The 21,886-nt window shown below is 64.1% G+C and overlaps 1 protein-coding gene across 8 annotated transcripts in view; it reads right to left on the minus strand.

Moving 5' to 3' along the window:
* NAV1 (neuron navigator 1) overlaps positions 1-21,886 on the minus strand; it is a 92,708-nt gene that overhangs the window by 40,469 nt on the left and 30,353 nt on the right. For 6 of the 8 annotated variants that reach the window (XM_036354803.1, XM_036354802.1, XM_036354798.1 and 3 more), the window contains exons 4-5: positions 20,489-21,289; positions 2,355-2,457 (exon numbers count right to left, since the gene is read on the minus strand). In XM_036354803.1, coding sequence (XP_036210696.1) covers positions 2,355-2,457; positions 20,489-21,289 — 904 coding nt within the window. The remainder of the gene's footprint in view (positions 1-2,354; positions 2,458-20,488; positions 21,290-21,886) is intronic. The other 2 variants (XM_036354806.1, XM_036354805.1) reach the window with 1 other exon arrangement.

A 21,886-nucleotide genomic window follows, 5' to 3' on the forward strand; every position in this document is an offset into this window, starting at 1 on the left:
ACCTCCTCCGGGAAGCCCTCAGCCTGCTCCCAGAGCCCCCCACCTGCCCAGGCTACCTCCCCTGAGGGGCCTTGGGGGACCAGTAGGAACCTATGCTAACAGCAGAAGTGGCCCTGGGTCCATGTAAACAGAAAGCCAACCCGGACTCTTAGTTCCCTTTCCCATAACGGGAGACAGAAGCCAGAGGCCCGAGCTGCGCTCCCCCCACCACCCTCCCCGCCCCCACCAGTCAGCCGTGTGCAAAAGCCTTTTGGCCTCCCTCCCCGCCCCCACCCCCCCGCCCCAGCATCGCCTGCCTGGGGGCAAGCTGCTCTGCTCAACTTGGGGGGCTGCCTGCTCAGGGTCAGTGGCCCCCCGGAGGCTGAAGCTGCCGCCCCGGCCCTTCCCCGGGGGGGTGAGTCACCCAGGGTGTGACCCTCTTGGCAACTAGGTGCTTTCTGCCTTCCCGGCATGGGCTGGCGGGCCACTGGTCAGCGCCGTTCCAGCCCCTTCCCGGGAGGGGAAGGAGGAGGATGTTCAAGATTCCAGCCTGGCCGGCCGGCGTGGCTCAGTGGTTGACCATTGTCAACCTATGAACCAGGAGGTCATGGTTCGATTCCCGGCCGGGGCACATGCCCGGGTTGTGGGCTCGATCCCTGGTGTGGGGCGTGCGGGAGGCAGCCGATCCATGAGTCTCTCATCATTGATGTTTCTACCTCTCTCCCCCCGTCTCCCTTCCTCTCTGACATCAATAAAAACACATTAAAAAAAATAGATTTCGTCCACCAGCTCTCTAAAATGATGAGCCAAGTTGAGCCCTGGCCCACACGGGGAGGAGGGGGGAGGCCGATGGAGGCGGCCCGAGTCCCAGGGCTCCCTGCAGCCCCACCATCCACTTTGGCTCAGGACCCCCTTGACCACATCCCTGGCCTGAGCAGGGGTGGCCCAGAGCACAGGGGCTCTGACGTACCATTGAGGCCATCGTAGACGCCTGGGAGCAGAGGGCTGGGGCGGGAGGATGGGATGGACGAGGGCAGCGGTTCTCAACCTGTGGGTGGCGACCCCTTTGGCGGTCGAACGACCCTTTCCCAGGGGTCGCCTAAGACCATCCTGCATGTCAGATATTTCCATGACGATTCATCACAGTAGCAACATGACAGTGATGAAGTTGCCACGAAAATAATTGTATGGTTGGGTCACAACAGGAGGAACTGTATTGAAAGGGCCGGAAGGTTGAGAACCGCTGGGCTAGGGGGACGAGTGTGGAGGGGGGAGAAGGGTGATTTGACCAGGAGAACTAGATCCCATGGGTGAAAGCGACTGTGGCCTGCCTTATTTTAAAATTTATTTTGGTTAGTCCTCACCTGAGGATATTTTCCCATTGATTGTTAGAGAGAGTGGAAGGGAGGGGGAGAGACACAGAGAGAAACATGGACGTGAGACAGACACATCGATTGGTTGCCTCCTGCATGCACCCCGACCAGGGCCAGGGATCGAGCCTGCAACCCAGGAACGTGCCCTCGACGGGAATCGGATCCGGGACCCTTCAGTCGGTGGGCCGACGATCTAGCCCCTAAGCCAAAGCGGCTAGTGGCCTGATTTCAGTTCCACTTCTGCGCCGTGGCAATCCCTCCGTGGGCCGGGATGGTGGAGCGGTGATGAGCTCCCCGTCACCGGGGGTATGTAAATGTACCCGTGCTCTCACTTGGGCTAAGGAAGGCCTTTCTCCGTCCTGCTCTCATTCTCCAGCCCCAGGAGATGGGGAGGAACCGCTTTCTCGTCCAGCTGGAGCGGCGGCCTGCCCCCTCAGAGCCTTCCTGTTTCACACGCCCACAATTTCCCAATCCTGGCGGCTGCTCGCTCTCTACCCCCTGGCGCTGCAGCATGAGCTCATCTGGGCAGCCCGAGGAGCCCGCGGGGGAAGTTCTGAGTCACCGAGGCTGTGGCCAGGATGCCCTGGGGGGGGGGTCTGGGGGGGGGGGCAGGGGGCGTTGCTGCGGGAGGATGATGCTCAAGCAGCTGGAGGCTGCGAGGTCCCCGGGATGGGTGGAGGGGCGCACGCACATGGCACAGAGTCGGGGTGACACTGTGTGGGCCCCACTGAGCTTCAAGCCAAAGAGACAAGAGGGCCCGTGGCTCAGTGGTGAGTGTCGACCTATGAACCTGAAGGTCACGGTTCAATTCCCAGCCAGGGCACATGCCCCGGTTGCGGGCTCCATTTCCAGGGTGGGGAGGGCACCTAGGACCCTAGAAGGAGGGAGGCCTCAGAACGGGAAGAGGGAAGCCTTTGGTGACGCCATGTGACCCATGGGGGGAGGTTACAGAGGGAAAGGGAGTCCGGAGGGTGGGGAGGGCCTGGCCCCCTCGCAGCTCACCTGTGGGCCACCTGGGACCCGCGCAGGCTGGACATGGTCTCTTCCAGGTTCTGTCGAAGGTCCAGGACGTTCTGCACCGTCCTCTTCCTCTGGGACTCTGGGTCTGGGAGGAGAGAGGAAGCCGGTGAGCGAGGAGGACTCTTTCCCGGGAGCCTGGGGGTCAGGGAGGCCCAGACGGACCGTCTCCCCAGGGGTCCCCGCCCCTCAGGCCGTCTAAAGCCCGGCACACATGCCTCTGACCATTCTGAACCCTCAGCCTCGGGCCCGGCCGGCGTAGCTCAGTGGTTGAGCCTCAACCTAGGAACCAGGAGGTCACGGTTCGATTCCCGGTCGGGGCACAGGCCCGGGATATGGGCTCGATCCCCAGCGTGGGGTGTTCAGGCCGCCGCCGATCCATGATTCTCTGTCATCATGGCTGTTTCTATCTCTCTCTCCCTCTCCCTTCCTCTCTCTAAAATCAATAAAGAATATATTTTAAGAGGAGCCCCCAGGAGCTGAGAGGACTGGAGAGGATCTGGACCGTGAGCTCCTGGCACAGGGCTGGGCACGGACCAGAGCAACGCCCAGTCCCTTCCTGCCGCCTCCACGTGAGTCTGGGCTCCAGCACCTTCCGCCTCATCCGATTCGGAGCCGGCTCAGGGGCCGTCTCCACGCCCACAGGCCCGTGTCTGCCGCCCGTTTGGGTGCGAGGCACCCTCTTATTCCTGCAGCACGTGGAGGAGAGAGCAGCCGGCTGGGATCCTAGAGGCTGCGTGCAAGTCCTGCCCACCGCCCCCCGGCCTGTGCCCTGGGGGGGCCTCTGCTAATGCCCCGACAGCCACAGTTACGAATGCACAGAGGGCCTGGAGCCTCCGGGGTTCGTGAGGATGGGGGCCACAGACATCAGCTGCAGAGACCCCCCGATTCCCGGTCCAGCTCCCCTCCATCCAGCTGAGGGCAGCAGGGAGGACTCCACCTTCTGCAGTAACAGGAACCGGCCAGCAGAGGGCGACAGCCCCCGCCGCCTCCCAAGGCAGACAGACAGCTGGACTGGGCAGAAGCCACACCTGGTTCCCCTTCCACAGCAGGGGGACCGGGAGGCTGAGCGACGGCTCTGGGGCCAGGTGGGCATCCAGCTGCCCCGGGAGGCCTGTGCTGCCTGCCACTCTGCAGACGGGACCCTCTGGTGGCCGCACTGCGCAGGCCGAGCCCTCCAGGAGCTGGACGGCAGCACAGACTGGTTGCTCACGGCGTTTCCGGCGGGGGTTGGGGGGTGGGGGGCGGCGAAGTGCCCACCTGGTGTCTGCACCCCTCTGCCTAAGAGGTCAACCCGCCGGCCCCTCCCAGACTGGTTTGAGGACCCTGGGGCTGCAGGCAGGACCTGGGGGACTAGTGACCAGCTGGAGCCCGGGCTCAGAGGGTCCCTGGAGCTGCAGGGGAGCAGGGAGGGTGCCGTGTGCTGAATGGGGGCGCCAGGGGGTGAGAGATGCTGCCAGGAGGGGAGGTGGCATCAGGGACTTGGACCAGGCGGCACCGGGGCAGAGCGAATGCAGGGAGTCAGCTGGGTTGCAGACCCCAAATCAATTTCTTCTCGAGGTAAAACAAAATCTGCTCGGGGAGGCAGGCGGCAGCGGAAGCCAGACCCGGGAAAAATCATGGTACTTGGTGATCTAAGCCACGGAGGGCGAGGGGAGGCGGGGCGTTCTCCGCCAAGGTTACCAGCTGGGAGGGACCCCCACGGGAGAAAGAGCGAGGCCACCCACCCAGAGGCACTGGTGCAATGACAGGGCCCCTGTCCCCTGGGGGTGGAGGGGGGTGGGGCGGAAGGGGGAAGCCCAGCAGAGCAAATGGCCACAGGGTGAGGGGCCGCTTACCCAGAGGCCACAGGTAAAGGAGGCACAGGCTGTGGGGATCGAGTGCAACCCGGGCCTGTGCCCTGACCGGGAATCGAACCCTGACCTCCTGGTTCACCGGTCGATGCTCCACCACTGAGCCACACTGGCCTGGCTCACATCCACGCTTTCCCCCCCAAAATAAATGACAAGCGACAACCGAGACCATCGAGCCAGACACGGCGAGGCCCCTCGGACGGGCTGGACCGCGTCCCTCGGGCCCCGGGAAGAGGCCCGTCCCCTCCGCAGGATGAATGAGACGCCGGATTGCCAGGAGACAGAGGAGGAGCGGGCTGCCGGCCAGGCCCGGCTTCTCTCTCTCTCCGGGGCGGCGGCCTCCAGCCAGCCCAGGCCTTGCTGGCCGGCTCGGCTCCGGCCCGGGGCGTCCCCGGGGCCCTTCTCCCTCCCCCGGGCCTCGTCCAGCTCGGGAACCTGCACATCTCTGGCCTGGAACCACCTTCCCCGAGCGCCTGGCAGGCAGGCAGGTTGGTGCGGCCTCCTGCCAACACCCCGGCTGCGGGCGCTGCTCAATCAGATGCTTCAGCCTCCTCGGCCGGCCAAGCCCAAGGCAGGAGCCTGGGAACCAGCCACAGCCAAGCAGAGCGTCAGCACCTTCCCTCCTCCCGCCCCCCCAACCCCCCTCCTCCCTCCTTAGCAGCACAGGTGTGGCACGGAGGCTCCCCTGCCCGCCTCCTGACCCCTAACCCTAATGCCCCCCGCCTGGCTGGCCTCCCCCTGGAGGGGTCCCGTGGGGTCCCCTCTCCTCTTTTTTTAAAAACTATATTTGTATTGATTTCAGAGAGGAAGGGGGAGAGAGAGAGAGAGAGAGAAGCATCCATGATGAGAGAGAATCATGGACCGGCGGCCTCCTGCACGCCCCCCACTGGGGATCGAGCCCCCAACCCCGGGCGTGTGCCCCTGACGGGGAATCGAACCGGGACCTCCTGGTTCATGGGTCGATGCTCCACCCCTGAGCCACGCCGGCCGGGCCTGCGACAGGTTTTCAACGACAAAGCCAGCTCGCAGGACGCAGAGCCCAAGAACACGGGCCCCTCGCCATCCACGGGTCTCCTGATTCGCTTCTGATGTGTGTGCGCAGGACGGACCTGTGCTTAGGGACACGCTGACGGTCACCAGCCGAGGCCACCGTCCTGGACTCTCCCTGCAGCCGCTGTGGTCAGGTCAGGGCCGGGGGTCCGGCTGTGCGCCCCCTGCCAGTGGCCCTCAGCCCAGCTCGGACAGACGCGGGGCCCTGGCAGCTGGCGCCCCCTGCCCTCTGCCCCCTGGGGTCATCTATCTTTAATGATGTGGAGGATGCAGAGGGGGCGCCCGGGCTCAGAGGAGAGACAGAGGAGAGATGGAGAGCATGGGTTCTTTCTCCTCCACGGACAAAGGGAGCCCCTGGCCCCCCGGTGTCCTGGTCCCCCTCCCACTCCGTGTACAGCAAGCTGATTCCCGTGCCCCTCGTCCAACTTGGGGGCCCCAGTGACGACCCGGCTGCAGCACTCCCTGCTGTCGGGACTGCCCATCAGTTGCCATGGGAACTGGGGCCGAGGATGCTCCTGGGACCAGAGAGCAGACCTGACTGATGGCTGCCTGCGCCTGTCCCTCCCCTACTGGGAGGCCCATTCAGGGGACACACCATCCAGGCCACCACAGGCCTCCCCAGCACAAGGCTTCCGTGTCTCCAGGTGGACGGGCGAGTCCTGGGCTCGGCATTCAAGGCCTCCTCCAAGCGACGTGCGGCCTCCCCTTGCATCACGTCCCACATCTGCCCTCCACCCTCACCTGCCGGCCGGCCGCAGCTGCCCCTCCGCGCTGAGGTCTCCGGCCCCGAAGGTGGACGGTGCCATGGCCGACCCCACTGGGACGCCATCGCCTTTCTGCGTGGGTACAGCTCCATTAACACCGAGGATGTCGGGGCAGAAACAATATTGGGGACCAGCTAGGATTGCAAGAAACGGGAGTCCTGCTCTGTTAACCGCGGCGGTTTGGTTCCGGTTAAAGAAGGCACGTTCTAACCTGGCTGGGAGCTGCACGCGGGACCTGGGAGCGCACCTGGGAGGGCTGTGATCATGGAAAGACGAACAGCCTTGTTGCAGAAGCCAGAGCCGCCAGCCCCTCGGAGACCCCCAGCCCTTTGCAGACCCACAGGCCTTTGCAGACCCCCAGCCCTTTGCAGACCCACAGGCCTTTGCAGACCCCCAGCCCTTTGCAGACCCTCAGCCCTTTGCAGACCCACAGGCCTTTGCAGATCTCCAGACCTGTGAACTGCCCACTTGGCAGACCCTTTGCCTACTTCCCCACGTCATCCTTGTCCTTCTCCCCAATACAAGCAGCTGCTGATGGGGGGGGTGGGGGCAGAGCAGATGTTTGCGGCCGGCCTGCTGCTCTCCCACGGGCGCCGGCAGGATTGGGATAAACACTAAGTGACTCAATTCTGTGTCTGCTGAATTGGCTCAAGTCGCGACAGGCAGCCCGGACCCTTGGATGGTCGGGCCACAAGGACACCCCTCTTGCTCCCACAGAGATGCCCTGTTGATCTACAAGCTGGTCACAAACTCGCACTCAACTCTCCCCCCGTTTCCACTGGATAAACTGAGTCCCCACCCCCCAAAGGTCAGGGGTCAGCCGGCAACACGGGCGGCTGCCCAGATCCCCAGTTTGGCTCCTCCCCAGGCCGGCCTCCCCATTAATGGAGACAGAATTTATCCAAGTGGGAGCCAATTTCATTCTCTCTCGTCAGGGAGTGGGGGGTGGGGGGGCGGGTTGGGGGAAGCAATAAAAGGACGTAAGACTCCCTGCTGTCAGCCAGGGACGCTAATGAATCCTTTGCTTCCGAAGGCGATCATCGGGCAGAATAATTCATCGCCAGAGATTAATTGGACTAATTACGTTGGCTCTCAGAACCCCCCCGAATCATTATTTTCTGTGGGGCGGGCGGGTGTCAGGGGCGATTGTGTGATAACTGAGCAGCCCGCAGAAAGGAATCCTGGTTTTGAAGGGTGGGCGGGATGTGCGTATAAATGCCACGGCAACCAAGTGTGGGCTCTGATCTGGTTACGAGGTCCCCCGTGTTCCACGTGGGAGTCCTTTAATTCGGGGAAACATGATCCCTTCTCACGTCCTGCTTCTAACATCTACGCGTATCGCTTCTCATCGCCTGCCCCACACCCTCTTTCAGCAGGTTCTTCCAAACACCCCACCTCCTCCAGGAAGTCCTCCTGGATTTGATGGGAATGGGAGGCCCCCGCTGTGTGAATTCCCATCCCTCCTGCAGCAGAGGGTCCCCGGCCCCCACACCCAGCCTGCCGGCCACCTCTCCCCCCATCTTTAGATTGAGGGTCATTGCTCAACGGGTCCGGGGTGTCGTTTGTATATAACTGCACGCACTGGCCACAGAGACCGCCGGGCACCCAGAAGGTTGGGCTGGGCACAGGGTGGGTCTGAAGGGCACAGGGTGGATCTGAAGGGCGCTGCTCCTCGCTCAGCCACCCACTGGCTGCTTCCTGGGCCTGTCCCTCGTTTGTAAAACAATCATACGACATGTCAAGCTTCGGGGCTTTCAGAGACAGACATGCACACGCTTTGATAGTCACCACAGGGGAAGGGAGCCAGGGAGGAAGGCGGCTGCCCGTGAAGATCCTGCCGCAGGCAGTGGTGGGTCGCAGACGGTCTGGCCTCACAGCAGGAAGTATCAGGTGTTCGGGGAACCAGAGCCAGCAGGGAGGGAGCAGAAACACCCCAACACGGGGTAAGGCACACCTTGGCCAGGATCATTGCGGCTGCCCACAGAGCACACCCTGGGGGCAGGGAGCGGAGTTGCCTCTCAGCCCAGGGGTAAGAGAGGCCCCCCCCCCCCCGCAGGTTTCTTTTTCTTTTTTTTTTTTAAAATATATTTTTTATTGATTTCAGAGAGGAAGGGAGAGAGAGGAATGGATAGAAACATCAATGATGAGAGAGAATCATGGATCGGCTGCCTCCTGCACGCCCCCTACTAGGGACGGAGCCCGCAACCCCAGCCTGTGCCCTTGACTGGAATTGAACCCGGGACCCTTCAGTCTGCAGGCCGACGCTCTATCCAGGGCACATGCCCGGGCTGTGGGCTCCATCCCCAGTGTGGGGCGTGCAGGAGGCAGCTGGTCCATGATGCTCTCTCATCATTGATGTTTCTCTCTCTCTCCCTCTCCCTTCCTCTCTGAAATCAATAAAAATATATTAAAAACAATAAAGAAAAGAGTAGGGGGCCCTGGTCACGGGTTGCCCCAGCCTTGGCAGAGGTCCCTGTCCACTGTGGCTGAATTGGCCGGCTGCTGGGGGTCTGAGCGCCCAGGAAGCCTGCAGGGGCCACAGCAGAGCCGTCCCTGTCGGTTCTCCAAGCCCCACCTCCGCCTCCCTGCCCCCCAGGCCGGGGCGCGCTGGGAGAGGACCCCAGCCACGCTGACTGCGCTCTAGCGGGTGGGGGCTCAGGATCAGAATTAAGTTGACGCAAAGACAAGCAAAACAGGAGACTCCTGGCGGCCAGAGTCCGGGGGCTGAGGCTCGAAGCGATTCCTCGACGGATTTAAACGTAAAAAGGAGAGCGTGACGCGCTTATTAACGACCCGATTATTCTGGCACAAGAACGCTTGGCTGGAGCGGACAGGAAAGGCTCGTCATTGCCAAGGAAGGATTTGGGCTGGAGCCCAACACCGGGCTCCCCTCCGGGCGGGTGGCGGGGCCGGGGGAGAACAGCGGGAGGCCGCTGGGACCCGGCCTTGACCGCCCTCCTGTCTCAGCCGACCCCACTCTTCCCGAAACGGGTGTCCTGCCTGACCTCCCTCCGCTCGAGGGTCCAGCCTGAGGAAGCCCCTCGCGCGCAGTCCTGGGCGGAGAAAATCGCAAGGGAGGGACCGATGGCGTCCCCGAGCCCGGCTGCAGCACACTGCCTCCCAGATCGAGTTTCTCCCCAAGGGGCAGAGGGAGGCGGCGGGCACCACACACACACCACGGTCTCCCGGGTGTGGCCCTTTTCTCCGACGTCCCCGGCGACTCGCACGCCTTCCTGTGGCTCCCGCTGGCCAGTCTGAGCCCCCCTGCCCCCCGGGACACTGGGGAGACCCATCTCAAAAGTGGGGCTGGGGTCACGCCTTGTGGTCTGGGGGCACTGAGGCCCCTCAGTGACTCGGGAACACAGTCTGAGCATGAATGACAACGTGGGGGCCAGGGCATTGGGCCAGCGAAATGCTGATTTTTTTCTCCCCTCTTGAGGCCCCTCTCCCGACATCCAGCTTCAGAAGATGGTTCGGGGGGCGGGGGGAGGGCGGACAAAGCCCCAAGAGGAACTCCAAGCCCAGGTGACTCGGACTGGGGGGCCGTGTAACATGATATGTACACACACACACACACACACACACACACGCACGCATTTGCTTGTTAATCCTCACCCGAGGGTAATTTTTCATTGATTTTTAGAGAGAGTGGAAGGGAGTGGGAAGAGACAGAGAGGAACATCGATGTGAGAGAGACGCATCGACTGGCTGCCTCCCGCACGAGTCCAGGCCAAGACCCGGGACTGAGCCTGCAACCCGGGTACGTGCCCTTGACGGGGATGGGACCCGGGACCCTTCGGTCCGAGGGCTGACGCTCTACCCGCTGAGCCAAGCAGGCTGGGGCCAACGGGAGCTACAGACCACGAGAAATGGCCCTGGGCAGACCCGGGGTCCCGACGCCCCGTGTCCCACTGGAGAAAGGGGCCGGGGACGGGAGACGCTACCCAAGGGGCCGACTCCTCCGGCGGGTCAGGCAGAACCGCCTCACGGAGGGCCTCGGAGTTCCAGGGCAGGGCCCCTGAGAGCCGGGGTCACACGGCACACAGAAGCGGGGTGGTGATCCTGCACTGTGGATGGTACCCAGGAAGCTGAGGTTGGCCGGTCCGGCCGCCCCTGTCCGAGGGAGGCTCGGGGACCTGGGGACAGGCCGCCAGGGACGTCCGCCTGGCTGCTCTCACGGTTGTGTCAAGAGCAGATGAGGCCCTGAGAGATGCTGTCAGACGGTCACCATGGAAACACGAGAGCTGTTTTGATGCTACCAGGTGGGGGGGGGGGGGGTCCAGGACAAGCCCCCCCCCCTTCTCCAGGGACCTGAACAGGAAACAGACAGAATCCTGGGCCACGTGACGCAGCCACAGATGGTCCCCACCACCCTTTCTCTGCCGAAAACCCTCCCCCCAAATACTTTTTGGTTTGAGACAAGTTTCCATAGCAACCGGAGTCCCGATCAGCCAGAGGGTTACCATGGCGACTTAACAGGGCTCCCTGACCACAGCTAAGGAGGGTCCTCGCACCCTGTCCGTCAAGCAAGGCTCACAGGAAACCGCGCGGAGGACGGAGGCCTGGCCTGGGGCACTGCCCGCCGGGCTCCCGGGGCGCCTTCTTCCAGGCCCCAGGCAGGGGGCTTCCACCTGCTGCCTGAGGAGGGGCCCACGGCCGCCCCACTGTCTGAGGCCCCCGTTTGTCCCTGGTTAACGGGCTTGCCCGCTGTGCCCTTCCCGCCCCAGGAGGCCGGAGGCTGAGGGCCTGCACGCCTGTTCCTTGCTTAGAATTCCTGCTTTGGGCTCCGCTGAAGAAGCGGGGGTGGGCGTGACCAGTGGCGAGGTGGGCGTGGCTGGGAAGGTATGGGCGTGGCCAGTGGATGGCTAGGCATGAACTATGAGTGACGGGTGTGGCCGGTGGGGATAGGCGTGGCCTATGGAGGGCTGGGCACATAGCCTATGGCGGGATGGGTGTGGCCTATGGAGGGCTGGGCGTGGCCAGTAGATGGCTAGGCTTTAACTATGAGTGATGGGTGTGGCCTGTGGAGGGCTGGGCGTGGCCAATAGATGGCTAGGCTTGAACTATGAGTGATGGGTGCGGCCTGTGGGGCTGGGCGTGGCCTATGGAGTGATGGGCGTGGCCAGTAGATGGCTAGGCTTTAACTATGAGTGATGGGCGTGGCCTATGGAGGGCTGGGCGTGGCCAGTAGATGGCTAGGCTTTAACTATGAGTGATGGGCGTGGCCTATGGAGGGATGGGCGTGGCCAGTAGATGGCTAGGCTTTAACTATGAGTGATGGGTGCGGCCTGTGGGGCTGGGCGTGGCCTATGGAGTGATGGGCGTGGCCTATGGAGGGATAGGCGTGGCCAGTAGGTGGCTAGGCTTGAACTATGAGTGATGGGCGTGGCCTATGGAGGGCTGGGCGTGGCCTGTGGAGGGCTGGGCGTGGCTGATGGTGATGGGCCTCTACACCCCCAGTTGTGAAGGAGAGGCCTGGGTGGGAGGTGGCATCACAGTCTGGGGGGGCCGGTGATCCAGTCCGTGAATAACGGACGCGTGTATTTCAGCTTCACAACCCGCCTCGCCCCCGCGGCACCACCAGCGGCTACTACGCCAGGGGAGGCAGCAGAAACGCAAGCTGTGCGCGTGGGCCTCCCGCGGCCGCCCCTCCCGCGCTCCCGCTCCGCGCTGGCTGCCGTGTGCCCGGCCCATCTGCGGCCCGGCCCGCCCACGTGCCCACGCGCTGCAGAAGCGAAGCTGGGCGCACAGCTAAGCAGCACACATCCACCGGGTTCGCAGACACAGAAATAAATTTTCCAGACTTTTGTCACATTCCCACGGAGCCGAGCACAATAAGTTCATTAAGAAACAGCGAAAGTGTTTGTTTAAGCTCACTTTTTTTTTAGCCTGCAGAAGTGCTATGTTTAAAATGAACAGCAGTATTTTTTTAAATTTATTTTTAAAAGACGAGAGTCAGGCTGTTCTCTCCACCGGGGAAGGCCCGGCTCGCCCACCGGCAAAGTGGAGGGTTTGTCCTCATCTCTAGACCCCCCTCCAGCTTCGACCCCGAGACGGTGGGGGGGGGGGGTCAAGGACAAGGGCACGTCCTCCAAGGGGCCCAGCCTCGGCTGGATTCCCAGGTGTCCCCTGACCTTGCCCGGGAGCCTGGCTTCCCGGACTGAGCTGGGTGCCCTCACTTCTCTTCTTGGCTCTTGATTTTGGTGCCATTCAGAGAAACCCTGACCAGCCACACGCCAGCGGGTGGCCCTGGGGGCTTTGCAAGGACACCTGCCTCCCGGGATCCTTAAATCCTCAAATCCGCGAGCCCACGCCACCTCAGGGTGTCGGGGAGCTGAGAGTCTGAGACAGGGCTCCCCCCCTGGGGTGGAAGGCGGGACTCCCACTTCCTCCCTTACCCAGGGGAGTGGCGCCCTCCACCAGCAATGACCCAGGTGTCACCGCCCTAGAGCTGGGCATGGACAGCGCGGCCTCATTGGTCCTAACGACCAGCTCTCCGAGCCTAACCTCAGTCCTTCCTCCTCGATCATTTCTCCTGATCCCTCCTCCGTGCAAATCGGGGACAGTCGCTCTCTCCCCATCCCCCTTCCCATCTGTCTTCCCCCCAGACTGTGTTTCCCACACACAGAGCTGCTTGAGATAATATACGATTTTTTTTTTTTTTTTAAGGAGGATGGAAGCTGAGCTCGGGTGTGGGGACGGATCCCCTCCCTATTCTGTCTGGCTCCAGCTGACGAGTGTCAGTTTGCAGTCCCCGAACAGACAAGAAGCAAGAGGGAGGCGAGAGAAAGAGAAGGGGGGGCTGGTCTCCCCGGGCACAGACCGAGGGGCCGGGGGTCTGTCGGGGAGAGGGTGGGAATCAGAAGCCCCCTGCCCCCTCCTGTGCTGTCCCCACAGCCTCAGACCCCGTCCAGATGGGTAGGAGTCCCCTTCCCACGCACGAAGCTCCTTCAAGTCCTTAGACGGGTTTAGGGATGCGACATGGACCCCAGTCATAATCACAAGTGATCAGAAGCCAGAAAGTACAAAACTGCCATCCCAGCCCGGCCGGCGTGGCTCAGTGTTCGAGCGTCGACCTATGAACCAGGAGGTCTGGGTTCGATTCCCGCTCAGGGCACAGGCCCGGGTTGCCGGCTTGATCCCAGTGGGGGGCATGCAGGAGGCAGCTGATCAGAGATTCTCTCTCATCATAGATGCTTCTCTCTCTCCCTCTCCCTTCCTCTCTGAGACAATAAAAATATGAAAAGACAGGTGAGAAGACAGAAACTGGGAGAGGCCAGGCTCTCAGAGCCTGGTGACCTCGGTCCATCTGACCCCTTCCCCAGGGCACGCGACCCCTGTATCCGGTGTCCTTCCTCCCAGGTCCCCAGGAGAGGAAGGGGGTGGCTTAAGACGGCCGGAGCCGCTGCCAACAGCTTGGGCTGAGAAGCTGCGGGTTTAAGATTGGGACACAGAGATACCGTTTCAGCAGGAAACCGGACCGCGAGGCTGAGTGTGGGAATGTGGCGGGGCTCCAGGCCCTGGCTGGGTCTTCTGTGGCAAATCCCTTCCCACCCCCATCGGACACCCCCCTCCAAAGGCGCGGCCAGCGGGCCTCCCCCACCCGACGCCCTGGCCCCGGCCCGGCCTCGGCTTATGGGAAATAGCGGGTCAGCGTCCGCCCGCCCCTGCACCTGTTCCCCTCGGAGACAAGGGCGGGAGCCAGGATGCCTTGGCCTCCTTCTCCCCCAGATGTTCCCTGGCCGTGTGACCACAGGCCACCGGGGGCGGATTTCATGCCTCAGCCCTGGGAGGGCCTTCCCGAGACCCCCAGAGGGGCTGTTGGCCAACGGAAGGACCTGGAACAGGGGCTCTGGGGTGGACAGAGGACAGACAGGCCCAGGGCCAGGCTCTGGGTCAGGCCCGAGTCTCTAGGCCTGCCCAGAAATGAGGATGCTGACAATCCTGCACCCAGTCCTGCACCCACAATCCTGCACCCACAATCCAGCACCCACAACCCTACACCCACAACCCAGCACCCACAATCCTGCACCCACAGTCCTGCACCCACAGTCCTGCACCCACAATCTAGCACCCACAGTCCTGCACCCACAGTTCTGCACCCACAATCCAGCACCCACAATCCTGCACCCAGTCCTGCACCCACAATCCTGCACCCACAGTCCTGTACCCACAACCCTGCACCCACAGTCCTGCACCCACAACCCTGCACCCACAGTCCTGCACCCACAATCCAGCACCCACAATCCTGCACCCAGTCCTGCACCCACAATCCAGCACCCATAACCCTGCACCCATAATCCAGCACCCACAGTCCTGCACCCACAGTCCTGCACCCACAGTCCTATACCCACAACCCTGGACCCACAGTCCTGCACCCACAGTCCGGGACCCACAATCCTGCACCCACAGTCCTGCACCCACAGGGTTAACATGGGCAGGACAGGGCCCCCGCTCTGCAGCCTGCAGGGCTGTGAGACAGTCTGCAGCTGACCCTGAAGAACAGCTCACTGTGAGGATGGGAAGGGGTCACACAGACCAGGGCTCAGCTCATCTCAGTGCCACACCGGCCTCGGGAGGAGGTTTCCGACCTGCCCAGAGGGAACAAGGCCTGGATTCGGGCCTCAGGGGCGCTGGGAGCTTCCTTCTAGGGGCCCAAACCCTGCAGTCGGGCCCTCCCCCGTAGCCCCAAAGCTCGGGCTGGGCTGAAGGGCCAAGCTGGAGGCCTTGCCCTGGGGCTCCTGGAGCCCAGGAGGTCCCTTGGGGGGTCAGCAGGAGCAGGGACACAGCCTGCTGAGCTGGGAGCAAACCCAGCTGGGAGGTGCCAGGCACTGGGGGCAGAGCCCTGCTGGGCATGGCCCCCTCTTCCTGCCCTGCCCAAGGGCCCAGGTGCAGCCTGGCTCTCCCCATGGACACACCTCCAGGCCAGACCCCACGACAGCCAACACCCATGGGACACCCTTCAGGATCACCCTGGGGTCCCGGGAAGGACAAAAGGGCGTCCCCAGCGCACCCAGGCCCGCCCTGCTCGCGGCCCCCACGCCCTAATCACAGGAGCGGCGCCCAGAGGCATCCAGGGCCAGAGCTGCAGCCTGGACTTCAGACGGCTCCGCGGAGAAGCTGGCCGTTCTGTGGCCACGCAGGGTATCATTGCGACTCTAAAATAGAGTGCGGACAGCCCGGGCCGGGCTGGCCGCCTGGCTGAGGTTTGGCTGGAGCCCGGCCGGGGAAGAACCGGGCGTTGAAAACGCATCTACGAGGACCCGCGCTGGCAGCCAGCAAGGGCCTGGAACCTGCCGGAGACGACGCTCTGGGGTGGCACCTGGACCCACAGGGGGGCCTGGGGGTGCCCACAGGGTCCTCCTCCTCCTCCTTGTCTGGCCAGAGGCAGAGATGCTGATAAAAGATAAAAAGCCCCAAGCCTTCCACCTACCAGTTCCCGCCGCTGGTTCCCGCCGCGAGCCTGTGCCCACACTCAGCTCACAGCGGTGCCCATGCTGGCACCTCCTGGCACCACTCTAATCCTCTCCCGGCCTCCAGCTGGGGACAGACACAGTTCCTGGGGCCTCGTCCCTCGGCACCCCGTCCTCAACAGCAGCCTGACAGGCAGGACGAGCCCGGGAGGCCCAGCCCCAGAGGCGACGGTGCGGGGCAGGTGTGGGAGGTGGTGTTGGCTTTGAGGGCCGAGCAGGGTCCCACCGGCTCCTGCGCCGGCTCAGCCCTTCCTGTGCACAGAGGCAGGGCCCAGGCTGGGCTCAGGGACATCAAACGCATCTGGGTAATGCAAACAGGCTGGGGGGGAGGTCAGCCAGAGCCAACGAGAAACATATGTGAGCACTTCCCCTCCGCCGGCTGCTCACGGGGTTTCCAGGCAGCGGGCGGAGAGCCGGCTGCAGGGCCAGGGGTACCCAGTGGGTGCTGGGAAGCAGCAGGCCTTACGAGGAGGGGAGAGCGTCCCGGTGGGGGGCTGGACAAGGCTGGGCCCAGGAATCAGGGGAACCAGTCCGCGTCCCCCTTCCATCGTCTTATTTCAAAAAAAAAGACAGGGGTTTGGCCTCCAACACAGGGAACGGGGCCAGGAAAAGGCAGGTGGGGTTGCATGGGAGGGTCTGGGCCACAGGTTTTGCACCCAGAGGTGCAAACTCTCAGGAGACAGAATCCGGGCTCAACGGGCTTCCTGACAACGAGTGCTTTCCAGGAAAACAAGGTAGTGAGCTCCCCATCACGAGGAGTGTGTAAACAGAACACCCACCTGCCTGCGGTGCGGCAGAGGGATTCCTTCTGTCTCTAGGTGGGCGGCTCAGCCTGACGAGTTCCACTACGAGGCTCCCTGAGGCTCGGGGAAGGGTGAGGGGGCGGCGTGTTCTACACGGAATAGGGACTCTTTCTGAGCGGGAGACGCGGCCAAGAGCTGCCGGGGCAGGCGGGCGGGCGGCAGGGGTGCCGAGCTGCAGGCGTGCACCCTGGGGGCTCCCTCAGCCTGGACACCAGGCCTGGCTTCCCCTGAACCCCACAGAACAGCCTGCTCCTGAAGTCTCCAGGTCGGAGGCTGTGCAAAGGGACAGGTGCCAAGGAGGCCGGGGACGGGAGGTCAGCAGAAGAGGTCGTCTCTGGGGCCAGCAGCCCAGGCTTGGGGACAGGGCAGGTGCAGTCACAGTAATGGATATGGGGGGGGGGGGGGCAGACGTGGAACAAGGGGAAGGTTTCTGAAAACACCCCAGGATTCCAGGGAACTTGGTCCCGTCTCCCATCCAGTCCCGTGTCTCTGGGGTTTGGTTTCGGCTGCGGGAAGCAGGGATGCTCTGGCCCTCGGGGGTTGTCTGCACGGTCTCCCCGAAGCCCAGGACCCGCCCTGACACCTGCTCCTGCAGCCACCGCCCCTCCGGGCAGCAGAGCCCAGCTGGCTGCCTTGGGACCGGAGAACCGGCTCATGGGGGCAGGAGGTAGGGAGGAACAGGCCCTGGGCGGGGCCCTGCAGAGAAGAAAACTGTCTTTTTTTTATTTTTTAATACATTTTGTAAAAATTGATTTCAGCCCTGGCTGGTTTGGCTCAGTGGATAGAGCGTCGGCCTGCGGACTGAAGGGTCCCGGGTTCGATTCCGGTCAGGGGCATGTACCTGGGTTGCGGGCACATCCCCAGTGGGGGGTGTGCAGGAGGCAGCGGATCAATGGTTCTCTCTCATCGATGTTTCTAACTCTCTCTCCCTCTCCCTTCCTCTCTGTAAAAAAAATCAATAAAATACATTTTTATGAAGATTGATTTCAGAGAGGAAGGGAGAGGGAGAGAAGGATAGAAACATCGATGATGAGAGAGCATCATGGATCAGCCGCCTCCTGCACGCCCCCCACACCGGGGATCGAGCCTGCAACCCGGGCCTGTGCCCCGACCATGAATCGAACTGCGACCTCCTAGCTGGGGTCCTGGAAGTGGCCCCCGTCCCGGGCCATCGCCCCTCGGTCTCCCAGTCTCTGGGGCTCTCTCTTCGGTGGGACCCCAGTTCTCTGGCAGCTTCCGAGGCGAGGGAAGGGGCAGGGGCCGGGGGCAGGGGCCGCCCGCCGGGACCATCTGGGCCCCAGCTGAGTTCCGAGCAGGGACGATCAGGTTTCCGCTCTCCCCTCTCGCTCCAGAAAAGCTCTTACTTGGGGCTGCCTCACCCCCCCCCCCCCCCCCAGAAACCGGGTCTTGGCAGCTTCTGGGTCTGGGAGGGTCCCCGGGAGGGAGCGTAACCCGACACGGAGCCTCACTGTGGGGAACAGACGCCTCATCCCAACGTGTTGCCTCATCCCAACGTGTCGCCTCATCCCAACGTGTCGAGGCCGACACCCCGGTCCCCACAGGCCACCCCGGTCCCCACGGAGGGCCATCCTGACAGCCCAGGACACCTCACCGCTCTGCGGGCTCTCAGGTCAGACCCGCTCTCCCGGCCCTGCGTCCATCAGTCCACCCTCCATCCCCACCCACCAGGGACCCACCGGCCAGGCAAGTTGGCCAGAGAGTGAACCCCTCTGTGGGGGTCATCAGGTCAGGGCTGGTGGCCTGGGGAGGGGGGACTCCTCTTTTTTAAAAAAAAAAATATTTTTATTGATTTCAGCAAGGAAGGGAGAGAGATAAATAGAAGCATCCATGATGAGAGAGAATCATGGACCGGCTGCCTCCTGCACGCCCCCTACTGGGGATGGAGGCCACAACCCGGGCCTGTGCCCTGATGGGGAATCGAACCGTGACCTCCTGGTTCACAGGTCGACGCTCAACCACTGAGCCACACCGGCTTCTTTCCTTGCTGACCCCGCCCTCTCCACCTGGGGAAGTGGGAGGAGATCTTCTCTCCTCATCTCCCAGGTGCTGGGCAGGAGGGGGGACCACACCCCTGGCCCCCGTCCCTCCCCCCGCCAGCGTGGGGACATCTGTCAGGGAGTCTTAGATTATTGCTTCTTTTTAAAAAATATATATTTTTTTATTGATTTCACAGAGGAAGGGAGAGAGAGATAGGAACATCCACGATGAGAGAGAATCATTGACTGGCTGCCTCCTCATCACGCTGGGCATGGAGCCCGCAGCCTGGGCACGTGCCCCAAACTGAACCCCGACCTCCTGGTTCATAGGTTGACGCTCAACCACTGAGCCACGCGGGCTGGCAGGTTACTGATTCTGGAAAAGCAGTTCCCAGGCAGCCAGGTCCTGGGGGGGCCGGAAACGGGCCCAGAGGCGCTAAGTCATCCCCCCGCAGGCGAGGCCTGACCTTGAACAGAAGAGCCGTGCCCTCTGCTTAGTCTGAGTCTCTGATGCTCCATCCCACACCCTCAGTCCGACAGTGGGCGCCTCGCGCTCCCCTGCCCACCCCCACCCCCACCCCCAGTCCACCTGGTGCCTCCTCCCCAACTCCATTAGCGCCTCCCACAGCGGCCTCAGGCGCCCCCGCCCAGTCCCTCTCCATCACGCGGTCCCCATGCCTTTCCTCCGCCCTGGAATCGTTCCTCTTTTCTCTTATTGTCCGTCTCCCCCACTGGCAGCCCTGGGCATCCCTGGGCGCGGATGGCACTCTCCCGAGGTCACCGGGTCTGCACCCCCACCCCCAGCCCCTCTTGCCCGGGCAAAGTCCATAGGCGGCCTCCTCCGCGAGGCTCAGAATCCTTGCTCCCTGGTCAGGGGCTCACACGGGAATCTGGGGGTGCTGGGGAGACTGCGCCAGGGTCCACCAGCCTCCAGCGCTGCATTCTCCCGGGCGCGCCCCCGCCCCCCCAACCCCGTGTCCATACCCGTCCGCCTGTCACTCCACCACGCCGCCTGCGCCGGCCCCGCCCCTGCACACGCGCGCGGACACGCCCCTTCCCAGCCCCCGCGGGGCGGGCACCAGCCTGGTACCCGGGAAGCTGGTCCCAGGCGCTCAGGACCCACATCCCCCGGGCGCCCAGGACCCACACCCCGGCCACCGCAACAAGTCCTTGGAGCGAAGCGGCCTGCAGGGCTCCAGGCCCGGCTGCTCCCCCGCCACCCGCGGACCAGCATGGCCGTGTGGGGTCCCCAGGCCCCGCAGCCTCGCGCCCTGCGCCGCCCCATCTCCAGGCCAGGGATCCCGGGCAGCCAGCGCCGTGCCGGCCGCTGGGCTCTCTGCACCGACTCCAGGCGTGAGAACAATGGGCCGCTCTCTGTGCTTCCTCCTCCGCCGGAGCCGGCTTTGTCCCTCCCTCCCCGCCGGCTCGGCTTCCATTCGCCAAAGGGCACCGGCTTCCCGGTCACCCAGGAGGCTCGGCGCGCAAGCACCACCCCTCTATGTCCCCTAAAAACCAGCCCCCCAGGAAGGGGTCTGGGCTGGAGCCGAGCGGAGGGGACAGGACGTGCAGCCAGATGCGCGCAGCTGGCGGACCGCCGGCCCCAGGCCCTGGACATCCGACTCGCGCCCCCGCCGGGGACACACAGAGGAAGTGGGGCCCCAGCTCTGCTCGGGGCGGAACGGCCTCACATCTGCTTCCCGCACACACACGTGTCCCGGGGACCCGGCTCTCCCCGGCTCCAGCCAAGCCGAGGCGCTCACAGCGCGCAGCCCGCAGCCCCACACCCCTGAGGTCTCCGTCAGTCCCAGGTTCCGCCGGGTTACGATTTGGGGGTTTAAGATGCGAGGGCGCCCAGGGGCTCGGTTCGTTCTGAGGATCTGCGCCCTCCACCCCATTGTCCAGCCGCACCTGCCCGGGCCCAAGCCGCACGCGCGGCCTCCTGGTGACATTGCTAAGGAGGCGCGTGGCCTCCGCAGCTGGAGGCGGGCCAGCCCTGCACATCTGGGCGCAAGGCGCCCTCGGCACCACCGACCTGAGGTCTGGAGAGCCCCACAGTGGGGGCGGCGGGGGGGGGAGGGGGGCGCTTTCTCCAGGTCTCCCCAAGCAGCTGGCCGGGAGGCAGGAGGGGGGAGGAGGAGGGAGGAAGCAGGGGGCGGCGGCGGGGTGGGTCGGGACTCACCCAGCATCTGGCTGAAGAGCAGCTGCTCTAGGTCCCCCAGCACCGTCACCACGAGCTCGGGGTCCACCTTGAGGAAGGCGCGCTCCTCCGGGCCCTTGGCGGAGGGCGCAGGCCCCGCCGCCTTCTGCGCCTTGGCCTTGCTGGACAGCAGCTCATCGTCCGATTTGCCATCGTCGCTGACCGCAGCCTCGGGGGCCTTGCTGAGCGGTTTGACCTCGGCGTAGGGGCCGCGCGGGATGCGGCTGGGCTTGCCCAGGCCCGGCGCCAGCGGGGCCAGGGGGGTCTTGGCGCCGCCGCCGGCCGAGCCACCCTTGGCCTGGAAGAGCGAGTGCTCGGACTTGGACAGCGTCTTGGTCATCAGGGGGGCCTCGCGGCCCTTGGAGCCCGCCTTGCCCAAGCCCTTGGGCGCCTTGGCCATGTCGTCGCTCCACTCCGGCTCATACAGCTGCAGCTTCTTCTCGGAGTCGGTGAGGAAGGACAGGTTGGTGAGCGACTTCTGCTTGCGCAGGTTGGAGGTGGGGTGTCCGCCGGGGACGCGGCTGTCCACGCTGCCCGACTTGAAGACCTTCAGCTCCGCCGCGCTGGCCTTGCCCAGGCCGCCGCTGCTGCCGCCGCCACCGGGCGCCTTGGCGCGCTTGGGCAGCATGGCTCTGCCGTCCGCCGCCGCCGCCTTCCTCCCGGGGTCCCGGGCTCCGTCCGCGCCCTCGTCGCCGCCGCCGCTCAGCTCCAGCTCGGGCTGCGCGCTCTTGACGCCGCTGCCCAGCATTCTGCCCGCGAGGAGCGCATGGAGGATCCGCGCGTCTGCAGGCACGGGGGCGGGGGAGCGCGGGGAGGAGGAGGCGGGGGAGGGGCGGGGAGGGGAGAGAAAGGACGGAAGGAACCGGGGAAGAAGGGAGAGAGGTAGGGCGAGGGCGGAGGGCGCAGGAAGGGAGGCGAGCCGAGCGCGCACAGGAGGCGACAGGCGAGGAAGGAGGCGCGGAAGGAAGCGGGGGCGAGGAAAGAGCGAGGAAGCCGGGGGAGGGTGGGAGAAGCCGGGGGCGGGGGGAGGGGGGGAGAGGAAAAGGGCGGGCGGAGGAAATACAAATTAAAAATGTAAAAAAAATCAATCCAAGAAAGCACGGAAGCCCCAAACCCAAAGCCCGGGCCCGCCTGCTCGCCCTGGGGCCCGGGGGCACGCGGCGCTGCGCCCTGGCCGCTCCCCGCAGCCTGCCCACTGGAGCAGGGGCTGCGGCTGCGGCTGGGCTCGGAGCAGAGCCGGCGAGGGAGGAGGGAGGGAGGCGGGCGCAACCGGGGAGGGAGGAGTGTGCGCGAGGGAGGGGCGTGGGGAGAGGGCTGCGTATCTATTTCTGGCTTCGAGGGGGTGGTATTTGCCGGAGAGAGGCAGGGGCGGGTGAGTAG

Source organism: Myotis myotis, unplaced genomic scaffold (assembly GCF_014108235.1).
Source record: "Myotis myotis isolate mMyoMyo1 unplaced genomic scaffold, mMyoMyo1.p scaffold_m19_p_21, whole genome shotgun sequence".
Classification (NCBI taxonomy): domain Eukaryota; kingdom Metazoa; phylum Chordata; class Mammalia; order Chiroptera; family Vespertilionidae; genus Myotis; species Myotis myotis.